This window comes from Bos javanicus, chromosome 6 (assembly GCF_032452875.1).
Source record: "Bos javanicus breed banteng chromosome 6, ARS-OSU_banteng_1.0, whole genome shotgun sequence".
In the NCBI taxonomy this organism is placed as follows: Eukaryota; Metazoa; Chordata; class Mammalia; order Artiodactyla; family Bovidae; genus Bos; species Bos javanicus.
The window spans coordinates 45,919,803-45,935,548 of record NC_083873.1 but is presented as its reverse complement, the minus strand read 5'-3'; the positions used below and the strand labels follow the sequence as shown (position 1 = coordinate 45,935,548).

Here is a 15,746-nt window from a genome sequence, read left to right as displayed (position 1 = left end):
CTCTTTTTGCATCATCATTTATTACAGGCTGAACTGGGTTCCCCCTCAGATTCACATGTTGAAGTCTTGACCCCCAGTGCCTCAGAATGGGACTGTGTTAGGAGACAGGGCCTTTACAGAGGAAACAAGTTTAAGTGAGGCCATCAGGGTGGGCACTAACACAAACTGACTGGTGTCCTTATAAGAAGAGGACGCTGAGACACCAGAGGAAGGTCACGGGAAGACACAGTGAGAAGGCGGCCGCCTGCACACCAAGGGGAGGGCCCCCAGGAGAAACCAAACCTGCCAACACCTTGATGCTGGGCTTCAAGCCTCCAGAACTGTGAGAAACAGATTTCTGTTGTAGAAACCACCCAGTCTGTGAAATTTTGTTAATGGCGGTCTTGGCATGACACCCATCTTATTTCTGTGCTGGAAACATCAATGGCTGCCACTGATTGTAAATAAAATCTAATTCCTTAGCCTGGCGTTAGGTCCGTAGGACTCTTCTGTCTTCTCCAGCCTACCATCCTTACTTTATTAAGTTTAAAATCTTTTTATACCCTGGTATCATCTCTACTTCTTTGGTAATATTGTTTCTTTTCTATATCTAGGGTGTGAACTCTTTCTGGGTCTTCAAGGCCTGATCAAAGACCCCCATGTCCCTGATTTTCCTCCCTTACTTTGCTTCTGGGGATCTCGTACTTAAGGTCAGGCTAACATGCAGCCTCTGGAGGCTGATGACCTGGGTTTTGAATTCTAGTTCTATGCTGTGTGACCTTGGACAAGTTACTTAGGCTTTCTAAGCCTCATCGTTTTCCCGGTGCATGGGAATAACACTAGTACCATTAGTTTTGAAGTTTTGAAGAATAAGAAAGATAATGCCTGTAAACTCCATTGTGAGTATCCTTCCTCCTGCACCAGTGTAAATGCCCAATGTAGATAATTTATTTCTTTATCACTTGGGTTTTATTATTCTTAATATTTCTCATTAATTCTTATTCTTTTTAAATTTTTCTTATTTTTTAAGGCTTTCATATTTTATCTCTACTAATCTAAAAGCACTTGGGTCTTTTCTGGAAACTTTCAAATTTTGTTGAAAATTCTGATTATTGAAGTCATGCATGCCCATTGTAAAAATTTCACTTAAACAGAAAAACAAAGAGAGGGGGGAAAAAAATCACTTGTAATCTTGCCAACCAGAGTATCTACTAACATTCGATGTAGACTTCCATTTTTTTCTGTGTGTAAATACATGGTTTTGCAATAAAAATGTGATCATATTATATATATGGCTTGTATAAAGTGCTTTTTTTTCATAAGGGTAGGTATATATCCCTATGTCCATATTAGCAAATGTAGTCTGCTTCAGAGGTTCACCTTGGTGGCTTGCCCTGGTCCAGCGTATAGGTATGTTTTGTTTAGTTTGCATAGTTTAAAAAATTTAGCCAACTTAAACAAATCAGGATATTTTACAAAAAAAGGTGCATTTTCCTGCTTTGGAAAATATGAAGCTCCAGCCACTCTGGGGCTGGGTTTCAGGAAGCCAGTTACTTGGTTAGAACTGAGTAGTGCTGTTGCATTGTATTGCTGGCCCATGTACATCCTTGGTCTACATCAACGATGGTGATGGGTATGTAGCATTTTCTGGCTATTTGTGAACACAGCTATTCTCCTCAACTACAACAAGCAATCTGAGGGCTGAACCTAGTCTACTGTATCTTTAACCTTTAGACCCTCAGTGCCTTTCACTTACTTAGCTCTTAATACTTCTGTGACATTAATATGTGAATGAATGGACTCATTTGTGACATTTCACACATTCGTATCATTCTTGGAATGCATGGAAGACTCAGGACCCCACCAGAGCATTGGGTTTCTTTTGTCCCTTGCAGTGTCTCCCACAGCTGGACCCAAAGGACGGCTCCAGCCACACTGGTAAGTTTTGCAGACCCTGACATCTTTCTTCCTGGAGGTGCCTTGACCACTTTAAAAAGGCAACACATAGTAGTCACTTCATTTCCTACCCAGATGCAGCCAACTCTCGAGTGGAAGATGACAGCTCTTAAATAGCACCCATGAGCCTTTCAAAACATCTGACGTTGGAGGAGAGTAAAGAAAAAGAAGTCTGTCATCATCTACTGGTGGTCATGCTTGCTTCTTTTATTTCTCTTCGCTGTCTTTTAAGCACCAAGTGTGCCTCCTAGGAGCCATGGGGTGCACCCTGCCTGAGTTCCTTGTGGGTGTTGGTGCTCAAATTAGAGGCTGGATTTTGGGGACAGCTGGAACGCTTCTTAGCTGCTCCACCCTGCAGGCGGCACGTGAGGCCCAACCACGAGATGTGAGGCAGGCCCCTTTAATCCTACACCAGAGTCTTGGCTTCCAAAACCCGATCCTCCAAAATTTGGACTTATATAACTTATTTGTTTATTTTTAAGCCAGTCCTGTCCAAGTGGAGAACACTTAAGACTCCCTTTTAGAGCAAATTTGGAACCCAACATTATCATTAACTAAATCAGCAAGCAACGGTTCTGTTAAAATACCAAGCGGCATAGTTCTGAGGACTTTTATCGTCATGTTCCCCGTGGAATCACATCGTGTGGTGGTTTCTCTGGAAATCATCCTTGGGATTCTCTCTCTCTCCTCTCTCCCTCTGTCCCTCTCTCTCTCTTGTACACCATGGCCTGAGTTAAGGGAGGTGGCGGGTGAGGGGATGCTGTCACTAAGATTTCCTGCTGTGTAGGAATCCCTTTATTTGGATTTCAACAAGGGACCAGGTCATTCTTATTGTGTAACTGACCATTGTGGTTCTCCAACTAGGTCAGCTGGTGGGGCCTCTGGAAGGCATAGCCTTTTGTAGAGCATGGTAAAGCAGAAAACATGATAAGATAACATATCTTTGGATCAAATTAGATGCCGTTTTATATTAGATTCCAGACTTGAGGGAACAGGTGCCAAAAATCTGATAAAAACATGTGAAACCAAGGATTTACTGTATAGCACAGGGAACTCAACAAGGACTTACTGTATAGTACAGAAAACTAACTCAACATCTTGCAATAACCTAAATGGAGAAGAATCTGAAATATATATAAATCTCTTTACTGTACACCAGAAACTAACACAACATTTTAAATCAACTATACATAGGACACGACTTAGCGACTAAACAACAACAATACTTCAATAACAATTAAGAAACAAAGTATGTGAATATGTTCACTGATATGTTGTTTCAATTAGGGACAACACTGGAAACATTCTAAATGTTTAACAAGAGGAGAATAATTAAATTACCTATGACCATTTTAAACGCATCTATTAAGGATTCATCAAAAGTTTTAAAGATCCTTCAGAGAGCCTTTAATAGTGTTGAGAGAAGTGTCTATGATTTGTTAGGTTAAAAAAAGTGGAAATAAAGTCACATATGAAGTCTGAGATCAATTACATTTATCATATGGACACAGATCCTTAGAAAATACACCACAATTTTAGGACAGATTATAGCTCTGCATTGGAGAAGGCAGTGGCACCCCACTCCAGTACTCTTGCCTGGAAAATCCCATGGACGGAGGAGCCTGGTAGGCTGCGGTCCATGGGGTCGCTAAGAGTCGGACACGACTGAGCGACTTCACTTTCACCTTTCACTTTCATGCATTGGAGAAGGAAATGGCAACCCACTCCAGTGTTCTTGCCTGGAGAATCCCAGGGATGGAGGAGCCTGGTGGGCTGCAGTCTATGGGGTCGCACAGAGTTGGACACGACTGAAGTGACTTAGCAGCAGCAGCAGCAGCAGCAGGGCTCTGCATGATGCAATGTTGGGTAGTTTTTACTGTTTATTTAGCCTTTTCAGCATTTTCAAACGTTTCTACAGTGAGCGTTTACTGCTTTGATTGTCAGGAAAGAAAATGATTATAAGGTAGTCAACGTCCTGGTGGTAGTGGACTTGGGTCCGCATTTTCTTTCAATACCTTTTTTTTTTTAACCCTTACTACACTTTATCTGCCACAGCTCCTGCAGGGAGGATCTGGAGGGAGGATCTGGAGGAAAACACTGAGACTTAGATGAGGACTGGGCAATGTTCTCCTACAGACAGAGCCACAGCAATTTTCCTTGGGACCGGAGGTTTGTGGGCACCTATGAGCTACATGCATTCTGTCTGGATTCCTGTCTGCAGATTCACAGAAACTAAGAAAGAAACAAGGCTGAAAGAGCCTTGCATCTGCTGATGGATCTCATCTTCAGATTAAAAAGAGTTCTAGCAGGACAGCCCTTCCCTCTTCTTATCCCCATGGCCCCTGCTCCCCTAAAATAATGTTAATGAAAGTGAAGACAGATGTTTTCAAGTTGTGGTGAGGCAGCCTGGTTCAAGCAAGGTGACTGGACTCCACACGCTGAGCTTTGTAGGTTGTCCGGCCAAGAGACGACTGGTTTATTCTTTGGGCCAGCCAGTTTCTTCAGTCCTGTGGGTTTCCTCCATGTATTAAATGGATGTAACACGACTCAAAGCTTCTCTTGGAGCTGTGTCCCATGACCTCATCTTCCACTGCCTATACACATGGGGTGAAGTGCTCCCTTCAGGCGCTGAAGGGTGGTGTTGAAGGAGGACTTGAGCTGGGACTGAGAACAAGTCTTAGGAGCATTTTTAGGAAAGGTTTTTAGGAGTCTTCCAGCTACCAAGCATGGCGATAGTTCAGTTCGTTACATCAACATACTGTTTATTGAGTGATTGTCTACATCTTGAGCCAGGCATCCAAGAATTCCCCCAAATTCTTAGAGAAGCCTCAGTTTCCTCCATTAACATCCCAAACGTCCTTTTCATTAAAAGCTTGGATCCCTATTTGGTGTGGGACCAGTACTGCTCTTGAAATTGATGAGTCTGGGTTGAAATCTCACCTCTGTCACCTGTAAGTACTGTAGCTTCAGGCAAGTTACGTAATCTCTCAAAGGCTTATTTTCCTCACATTTAAAGTAAGAATAATAATGCCAGCCTCATGAGTTTTTTATTTACTTACTTATTGATTTATCTTTGGCTGTGCTGGGTCTTCACTAGTTGTTGTGCAACTAGATCTACTCTCTAGTTGCGGTACGAGGGCTTCTTCCTGCTGTGGCTTCTCTTGTTTCGGAGAAGGCAGTGGCACCCCACTCCAGTACTCTTGCCTGGAAAATCCCATGGATGGAGGAGCCTGGTAGGCTGCAGTCCATGGGGTCGCTAAGAGTCCAACACCATTGAGCGACTTCCCTTTCACTTTTCACTTTCATGCACTGGAGAAGGAAATGGCAACCCACTCCAGTGTTCTTGCCTGGAGAATCCCAGGGACGGCGGGGCCTGGTGGGCTGCCGTCTATGGGGTCACACAGAGGTGGACACGACTGAAGTGACTTAGCATAGCATGTCCTGTTGCGGAGCACAGGCTCTAGGCTATGGGCTTCAGTAGTTGCAGTAGTAGCGTGGTTGCTCTGAGGCATGTGGGATCTTCTGGGAGCAGGGATTGAACCTGTGTCCCCCACATCGGCAGGCTGACTCTTAACCACTGGACCACCAAGGAAGTCCCTGAGGTTGTTTTAGAGTAAGGTTGCTAAATTTAGCAAATAAAAATATAGACATCCAGTTAAATTGGAATGTCAGAGGAACGAAAATAGTATTTTAGTATTAATATATCCTAAATATTGCACAGGATATTCTTATTACTAAGAAAATCATTTGTTTCTTATCTGACGTTCCAGCTTACCTGAGTGTTCTGCGTTTTACCTAACAATCCTATTCTTGTGGCTGAAATGGAGGGATTTATCTGAAAGCCCCTGCCCATGCCTCAGTGAATACTCTTTCCTCTGTACCTTTCTCTCCCAGGGAGGGCCCTGTGATTATGCTTCCCTTTTCCATGGTAGGAGATGTAAAGACTGTGACCAGGTTGGTGGAAAGAAGGTGACCATAATCAGTTAGATGCGGACATCTCCACGGATGGAGTAAGAGAGGAGAGAGGACATGCAGGCTGGTATGAACTATTTGCTGTCATTTAGTTGTTCAGTTGTGTCTGACTCTTTGCAGCCCTGTGGACTGCAGCACACCAGGCTTCCCTGTCCTTCACCATCTCCTGGGGTTTGCTCAAATTCATGAGCTAAGCCTCTAGCAAATAGTGTCCCTGGGTTGTGTGTGCCTTTAGATGCTCCACCTGTCCTCTGCAAGGCTGTCAATGGAGGTGACACATGGCGTCATGAGGCACCCAGACGGAGACGCTGACCCCAGGGAAACCCCAGCTAGCCATGACCATTCATAGGCTTCAAAGGCCAACTGCTGTGTTAGACAGAGGGACTTTCCTGGAGGTGATTTTTACAAAGAAGGGGTAAAGGGGACTGGGTGCCCCAGAGGCCTTACTGAGATTCTGGGGAAATCCGGGGTACAAGCTGACACTGACTGTCCTGCTTCTTTCTATGGCTCCTCCCCAAGCCCCCTCACCGCCCCGCCTCCAAACTTGAATCCCCTCTGACTTCAGCTCCCTTGGCTCGTGGGGTGGAGATTGACAGGTGGCAGGTCACTCTCTGGTCTTTGTGTGAATCACAGGCTGCCCCAGGGCCCCCAGAACCTCAGGGTGTCATTTTCCTTTTCTGATCATCGAATTCCGGGTGAGGAACTCAGCTGTCGTCGGCTTCAGGGAATTTTTCCACCAGGATTGAAATCGGGGCCAAGAAAGTGGGGGCATGCAGAAGGCATTCTTTCTACTATTCAGATGTGCTTTCTCTTTAGTTGGGACGTTAGAAAATGCTGTTTTCACCCAGAGTCCTAGATGAAAGTGTTGAATTTCATTACAGTGAGAAAACATAGGAAGAGAGGCCCTCATTTCTGCCATGTTCCCACCCTCATCCCTCCTTTTAAAATTTAGACATTTTAATATGTTTTATTTAAAGTTAACAAAATTAAATTAATTCAAGCCATGCCCAGTTGGGGTGGGGGTGGGAGGAAAAGAAAAATTTTAAGGGAAACCTCTGTTTCTAATCTCTACTTAAGTATCACAGTCATCTTGTTACTTTTATTTTGGAAGAGAAGAAGTAATATTCTGCATTTCTTTTCTTTTTTTTTTTAATTTTATTTTATTTTTAAACTTTGCATAATTGTATTAGTTTTGCCAAATATCAAAATGAATCCGCCACAGGTATACATGTGTTCCCCATCCTGAACCCTCCATTTTGACTATTACTTTCTAAATAGTTTTCCTTTCACTTAATATACTTTCTAAAATTTTTATTCATTCTAAGGAAAACAATCTTAAATTTTTTTTAATTTAATTTTTTTTTTATCAAAGTACAGTTGATTTACAATGTTGTCCCAGTCTCTGCTGTATGGCAAAGTGACTCATACATGCATTCTTTAAAAAATATTCTTTTCCATTATGGTTTATCCCAGTTCCCTGTGCTACACAGTAGGACCTTGATGTTTATTTATTCTAAATGTAATAGTTTGCATCTACCAACCCCAAAGTATGTTAGTTGCTCAGTCATGTCTGACTCTTTGCTCCTCTGTCCATGGGATTTTCCAGGCAACGATATTGGAGTGGGTTGCCATTTCCTTCTCCAACCAACCCCAAATTCCTCCCCAAATTCCAGTCTACCCCTCTCCCTCTCGCTCATGGCAATCACAAGTCTGTTCTCTATATCTGTGAGTACGTTAAAGAATATCTTTAAAATGTAGCATTAGATATATTATATATATTTCCTCCCTATCATATGACGATAAGCATATGCTATTAAAATTTAATATGCTCATCTGTGTATCATTTAAAACTCTTTCAGGAACACAGTTCTTGAACAACTTCATAAAGTTATTTGAAGTCAGAAGTTCCTATCTATCATCTGGGTAACAATAGGCAGATTTAGTGAAACATTTACTCTATTCTGAAACATGGACTTTCTAGATATTTAGTCCTCCCAGGAACACTAGGGTATTTTTTGTTGTTGTTGGCCCCATTTTACAGATAAGGAAACTGAGTCTAAGAGAGGTAAAGTCAAGGTCATAGCCCTGGGAAATGGAAGTCAGATTCAAATCAGAGCAGTTTGAGTTTAGGGTCCGTGCAATCACCCTTCTCTCTAACCTCTTAGGAAAACAAACAAACCCAACAGGTATTGATACCACCACTTGGCAGGAAAACAGCAGGCAATAGTTCTGTTGAAAGAATTCATTCAGAACGAAATGGTAAGAGTGTCCTTCCCGTAATTTTAATGCATTGCATGCAGTTTCCAACTTGCAGAGGTTGGATTCTAAAAGTTGATTTAAAAGCAGTTTCACCATTCCCTTGCTCTGTGCTCCCAGGCACTTTGAACACACCTCTCCTGTTACACTCAGCATCTTGTCCCTTGGGAGCTCACAGTTCTCTCCCTGACAGGGCTCCCGGCTGCTCAAAGCCAGGGACCTGGCCTTGTGTTTCCTTTGGTATTCTCAGCACCCAGCACAGCACCCAGCCCTCGGAGACCCAAAGTGTACACGTACTGTATTAAATTGCAAGTCATTTGTTTGGAACTCAGCATACATTTCCCAAAAGAAATGCATTACAAACAGGAGTGGAAGGGTTATGTTTCCAACCAGCCCACAAGAGTTTATTTAACCTTTCTCTCGTCTACCAAAAGTACTAAGTTACCTGGAGCCGTGGGTGGGGCGAAAGGTGGGGTGGTGGAGACAGGGAGATAGAAATCTTCCTCCGCTTTCCTAGGTCAGACCTAGATGGAGTGTCACGTGGATTGGAGTTCATCTTTGACTCCCTCCAATCTGCTTTTCTATCTCTCCCATCTATCTGTCATTTCTGTCTCCAGGATTTCTACTCAGTATCCAGCTGGGGTCCCTTGCCCAGGTCTTCCCTTTTCTTCCCCAAATAACCTGCTTGACCCCCTTCACCAGTCAAAATTCCTGTTTCCTGAATGCAAGTGAGCATGGTGGTTGTCCCAGAGGAAATTCACAGATTAGCAAGAATTACCTCAATTATTGCTAGTCTGTGCATGATGGGCTCTAACACCCTCCACTGCCTCCTCACCCCCACCCACCAGTGCTAAGCACATGGCTGTTTATAGCACAGTAGTTAAGATTATAGGATTTAGAGACAGATTTGAATACTGGTTCTACCTCAAAGTTATATGGGCTAGGGAAAGTAAGTTCTCTACACCTCAGTTGTTGCATCTGTAAAATGGGAATAACTGTAGTTATATTTTTTTCTTTTGTCTGCACCATGTGGCTTGCAGGATCTTAGTTCCCAGACTAGGGATTGAACCCCCACCTTCTACAGTGAAAGTACCGAGTTCTAACCACTGGTCTGCCAGGGAATTCCTGAAAGCTATTAATAATAGTCTTTTTAAATTTTAAATTAATTTATTTTTTAATTGAAGGATAATTGCTTTACAGAGTTGTGTTGGTTTCTGCCAAACACCAACATGAATCAGCCATAGGTATTCATATTTCCTCTCCCTCTTGAACCTCCCTCTCACCTCCCACCCCATCTCACTTCCTCTAGGTTGTTACAGAGCCCCGGTTTGAGTTCTCTGAGTCATACAGCAAATTCCCATTGGCTATCTATTTTACATAAGGTAATGGAAGAGAGCTACTAATAATCCTTTAAAACCATTTAGTGTTATATCACTTATCAGGCACAGTGCTAAGGACTTTTAGTTCATTGATTGACTTTATCTTCCCAACAATCCCATGAGGTAGATACTTGATTATTAACTGTTATAAAGGACAGTGACTCTTGAAAGAGATTTCTAGCGGTAAATTAATTATTATTTATTCTCTGCCTTCCTTTCTTCCAAAAAGGTTTTAAGACAACATGCTACATTGATAACATTTCTGGCAGCATGGATGGGAGAAGACCTTCCCGGGAGGAGATTTTTCAGGGCAAAGGGAGAGGGGCTGCTGTCAGATCATCCATGGCTGAAAATGTATCCTGAGAGTCCATTCCATTACACGGTTCCTGTTTCCACAACTTCTTCCCGTCCTCTGCCTCTGAATGTGCCAAATCTGCAAGTGGTCCAAGTTTTTTCTCTAGCCCCTTTCTTTCTTTTTTAATTTTTTTACACAGCCAGTGACAGCTGCAAGGTGGTGGGGGCCGGGCGGATGGCAGCAGCTGTTTGTATGTATGGGATCTCTGTAGTCTTTCTTTGTGAGTCAGGGGCTGTCTGTATATGTCACACGCTACCACCTGGCAAGACATTTCGTTCCATGTATGTTGTTTAAATGTTTCCTGGATGATATCATAAACACAGAAGGAGGGGGGACCTTCAGATATGGATTTCCAGCCCTTCACTTCCCGATGCAGAAACATCCTAGGGCGATTTTCTCCTCTAGCTCAGCAGACAGTTTGAAATTTACTCCATGGTCCTTCCCATTTACCAGATGCGGAGATTTTAATGCCAGTGGGGCAGGCATCTGAACAGAAGCCACAGTGTAGTCCTGGAGAACACCGAGCAGAAGCCCAAGGCAGAAGCAGGTGGCAGGCTCGCCCCACGGCCCCTCACTGGGGTCCTGGTGACTGAGTACCTTCCCTTCTCTGGGTCTCAGTTTCCTCTTCAGTCAAGCAAGTGGGATGAGCTGAACTCTCTCTGGTCCCTTCTGAGCTTTCAGACTCTTTGATTCTTTGATAAACTACCCAGGACAGAGGGCTGATCATCCTTGGTAATCCTGCCTTTGGGGTGGACAGTCTGTTGTGACCCATGTAAGCCTGTTCAAATGTTTCCTCATCCTTAAAATTAAGCAATTTCCCCTTATGCTAACTAAACAGTTCTTGTAATTTGATTGTAATTTTTTTTTGGTTGTCATTGTTATTAGGACTTCTAAAAATATAGGAAGAATTCTACCCTGTTCCTATTATGGTGATACCTTTGTTATACATATACTGACATATTTGTTCTAACCTAGATGATTAGTTTTCAAAGACTTAATAGCAATGGGATTCTATTTTTATATGACATTTATATTTAAAAGCTGGGTTTCCCTTGTAGCTCAGACAGCAAAGAATCTGCCTCTGCAAAGCAGGAGACCTGGGTTCGATCCTTGGGTTGGGAAGATCCCCTGGAGAAGGGAATGGCAACCCACTCTAGTATTCTTGCCTACAGAATTCCATGGACAGACCATGGGGTCGCAAAGAGTGTACACGACTGAGTAACTAACACACATTTAAAAGCTATTTCACATATGTAATTTCATTTGAACCTCAAACTAACAGTAAGAAAAGAAATTGTAGTCATTTTTATAAGTGAAGAGTTTCAGGGTAAATAAATACAAATTCCCTGAATAATATTTCATCTTACAGTTACTAAGTGAAAGAGTCAGGATCCAAACCCAGGTCTTTACTCAGAGTCTAGTGCTCAGGCAATGAGAACTCACGTTAATTTACACCGGCACTACCAGCTAGCTCCCCTCGCTTGAGTTTATGCTGTGTCCTGGGTACCCTACTATGTGCGTGCATGCATGCTCTTTTGCTTCATTTGTGTCTGACTCTTTGCGACCCCAAGGACTGTAGCTCACCAGGCTCCTCTGTCCATGGGGATTCTCCAGGCAAGAACACTGGAGTTTGTTGCCATGCCCTCCTCCAGGGGATCTTCCCGACTCAAGGATTGAACCCGTGTTACTTATGCCTCCTGCGTTGGCAGGCAGGTTCTTTACCACTGGTGCCACTTGGGAAGCCCAGGTGCTCTGCTTCCATCTCAAATCCTGGAGACAACTATGCCGTAGAAGTATTATCACACTCAGTTGAGAGATGAAACAATTGAAGTTAAGAGAAATCAAGCTTGCTAATGTGCGCTGAAAGCAAAATTCAAATCCAAGCCCAGTCTTTTGACAGTGCCTCCTTTCACTTAAATATGCATCGCCTCTTCAGAGTCCCTTGGACCGCAAGGAGATCCAACCAGTCCATTCTAAAGGAGATCAGTCCTGGGTGTTCTTTGGAAGGAATGATGCTAAAGCTGAAACTACAGTACTTTGGCCACCTCATGCGAAGAGTTGACTCATTGGAAAAGACTCTGATGCTGGGAGTGATTGGGGGCAGGAGGAGAAGGGGACGACGGAGGATGAGATGGCTGGATGGCATTACCAACTCGATGGACGTGAGTTTGAGTGAACTCCGGGAGTTGGTGATGGACAGGGAGGCCTGGCGTGCTGCGATTCATGGGGTCGCAAAGAGTTGGACATGGCTGAGTGACTGAATTGAACTGAAAAGGAGACCTAATAAAGTTTAATTTTCAGAATTTTTTTTAGGCTACATGAATTATGGTTCCATGAAAGTACAGTTAAGGGCAATGACCAATTGTTTGAATCCCGTTCAGCCAACTGGAATTTGTCAGCTGCCCTTAATTTCTCCTGTAATATAGCAGTCTGCTTCTTGGTCTTTCTTTTCTAGATTTTCTCTTATTTATTTCAAACAATATTTTTATTACTTTTTTTCCTGCATTCTCTTAAAATATCTCTTTTTAAGAGATTGGCATTTAAAGTGAGCATGGCCTTCTTAGTTAGTACTTGGATGATGACCAGTAGAAGAACAAGACTTGAGCTTGCTTCTTCTTTCCCCGCCTCTTTCCGGTTTATATGTCCCAAGATCATTTTAAGTTTATTTGTAATCTGTTTTCCTGTCAATTTTACCTAATCCTTGTCCATTTTATATCTGCATAATTCATTGCCTATTCCTAAACACTCCAACTTCTTTTATGAAACGGGGATACTGTGTACAGTGTGAGGAATAGAGTCAATCATTATGTAATATCCTGTATGGTGACAGATGGTAACTAGATTTACTATGGTGATCATTTTGAAATGTTTAAAAGTATTGAATTACTATGTTATATAACAGGAACTAGCATAATGCTGTCGGTCAGTTATATTTCAAAAACAAACTCATAGAAAAAGAGATCACATTTGTGGTTGGGGAAGGGGATGGACTGAAGACAATTAAGAGGTACAAACTTCCAGTTATAAGATAAATGAATAAGCACTAGGGATGTCATGGACAATATGATAAATGTAATTTACACGACTGTATGTGATATATCCAAGTTGTTAACCGTTCTCATCACAAGGAAAGAACATTTTTTTCTATTTCTTTAACATTGCATCTAAATGACATGATGGATGTTCACTACACTGTGGTCATCATTTTATGATATGTAAGTCAAGTCATTGTGCCGAACACTGTAAACTCATACAGTGCTGTATGTCAGCTGTAGTATGTAATGATTCCTGTCTTATTCACACTTCATATATTTGGTGATGTTCAATCAGTGTGTAGGGAAAGCACTTGGGAGAGTATAAAGAACCATGGGCATGGAGAATTATAGTATATTTTGCTTTTGAAAACTTAATCTATAGAAATGGAGCTAGATGGATTGTTCAGGGAAGTGAAGATTTGAGTGTTCTGGATTTATTAGTTATATGTTGTATATAATAATTATATACAATAATTTAATATGTCACTAAATCATTTTAAAAGAAAGACTTTGTATGCATTATTTAGAGAACTGTCCTTTCCTGATCATAGACTGATATGTAGGGGTTATTCAAACACAAGATTGATGCCTTCTGTGCCTCTCCCCATACCTCCTGGCTTTTCCAAGGTTTTCTGCCAAGGTCTCTGAGCTACTCTCGTACAAGCCCCACACCTGGTATTGTTAGGCACCTGTGTTAGCTTTCCTTTAAAGTCCCCACGTTTCCTGGTATCAAGGAAACCTTTTAAAATGTTAACTCTTTCCATGTAGTTCCACAATGATAATGAATTTCTGGCATCCATTGACTGAGAAAATACTCAGTGACAGCAGGACATTACAAACCCAGAAAACGCTTTAAATGGATTTATATTTAATCCATTACAACTGCATCCAAATGCTTTTGAAAAATACACAGACATATCTAAGACATTATTCCACCAGGCATGCATATGAACACTCAGCAGATATTTGTCACATAAAGACTTGGATAAGAAGAGGATGGAAATTGCAGGTAATGCTTGTGCTATCCGTGGATTTGTGACCCTTTTGTCATAACTCAATCCCCAATCCCTGCCCTGGGGCCCAGAGCTCAGAAACCCTTCACCCAGTATACAGTAGGCACTCAGTTGTCTCAACTAGATTATAAGTTTGAGGATAGCAAGTAAATTGCAGGCCCTTCTGTATCTCCAGCAGAACCCAACACTGTACTGAGAGAAAGCTGCCCACTTTCAAATAAACCAGGAACTCGGTTAGCATCAGCTACCAACAGACGTATTTCTGGAGGACCTTATTAAAAAGGAAGCTTCTGAAATTTAAACCACCTAGAAAGAATAGGTCTTTGATTCCAGAAAACTTGTGTTTCTCTGCTAGGGTAAGGGAAAGTAAGTATGGAGTTAGAAAAGCATAAGAAGAGGGGGCAGGGCCTATGAAGCAGAGCTGCTTGCTCAAAGGCAGGGAGAGCATAGAAACCTCATCCTTTGAAGCTAGCCTCAGCCTCTGCTAAGTAATCTCAGGGCGCATCAGAGAGGAGGTGACAAGAAAACTCCTGGTGGTGACTGAAGTGGCAGAGGAGAGGGTTAGTTCACCATGTCTTGAAGTGGCAGTGGCAAAAAGCAATTTATGGATCCATAAATCACAAGCTAAAGCATAGTAAATATTTTCATGGCCAATGTGACATCGAGAATTCACGAGAGGATTCACTTACCTCGACAACGCTGGATAGAGCAGTCCGATCATGTTGAAGAGAAACTCTTAACACAGATTCTTCTTGGAGGCTCAAGTGATGTGAAAGGCTGCAGAGAGAGTCCCGGGCACCCTCACTCTGGTGCCCACTTCACCTTGCAACAAAGGAAGTGAAAGTGTCAAAATGAAGAGAAGAAAGTCAACATTCTGTCTAAGGGGAAAAATGCAGACACAGGCTTTTTTCTTTTTCTTCTTTTTATGGGGTGGAGGGTTCGGAAGTTCTCTGGTTGAAGAGGAATCTGTAAAGGGAAACAAGAAATAATCTTTCCTAGTTCTTGTTTTTCCTGGGTTTATCCTGAAATCTGAGGCATGGTTTTTATATATAAATATAAGCTGCAAAACAAATTGCCAATGGGATAGGGGAGAGAAATGATGTTACAGCTGCTTTAGGTTAATTCGATTTTCTTTCATGTTTCAGAGTTGGCTTGATATTCCTGACCTCAGTGATTTCTGTTGAATTGAAATTGTTGGGTGAAATGGATTCCCCTAGTCCTAGACAGAGCCTTAACCATAGAATTGTAAGGAAAATAGCACAGAATTGTAAAACATGATTGACATTGAACTTGTGACTTACTGAAGAAAAGGAATGAATGAATGAACAGAGTGATCTTGGTGAAGAACATTCTCTGGCCCTTTCTAACTCCTCTTAAGTAACATCATGCAGGCCATGGACCAGTTGACCTTGCAACCAAGGTGACCAAGTGGGACCAACTTGTCCCAGGCTTTGTCAGCTTTAGCATGGAAAGTCCCACATCCTGGCAAACCCCCGATACAGGTATACTGGGACGGCGGCTACCCTGGGCCTCTGTGGCCCTTGCTGTGTTCCAGGGTACACTGATGATCAACCCCTAGGGCCTTGAGCTGCCCTGTCCTGCATATCTCACTCCATCTTATCCATTAGGAGTTGTGGTGTGTCGCAGATTCTAATGATCATTTTTGCCAATTTATCTTCCCTTATCACCTCCTTCCTTATTGGTGAAGCCCTGATTTTATCCTTTTGTTCACCTACTGAGTGGCTGTGTGACCGTAATCCCAGTTCATCAAGATGGGGGGTGCATCTTGATTAATCTAAGC

The 15,746-nt window shown here is 42.5% G+C and overlaps 1 protein-coding gene across 2 annotated transcripts in view; it reads right to left on the bottom strand.

Moving 5' to 3' along the window:
• Positions 1–14,777, bottom strand: part of RBPJ (recombination signal binding protein for immunoglobulin kappa J region) — a 242,172-nt gene extending 227,395 nt beyond the window's left edge. The window contains exon 1 of one of the 2 annotated variants that reach the window (XM_061419841.1): positions 14,635–14,777. In XM_061419841.1, the coding sequence (XP_061275825.1) occupies positions 14,635–14,666 (32 nt within the window). In that variant the 5' untranslated portion in view covers positions 14,667–14,777. The remainder of the gene's footprint in view (positions 1–14,634) is intronic. The other variant, XM_061419844.1, reaches the window with a different exon arrangement.
• Between the last annotated feature and the right edge of the window lie 969 nt (positions 14,778–15,746).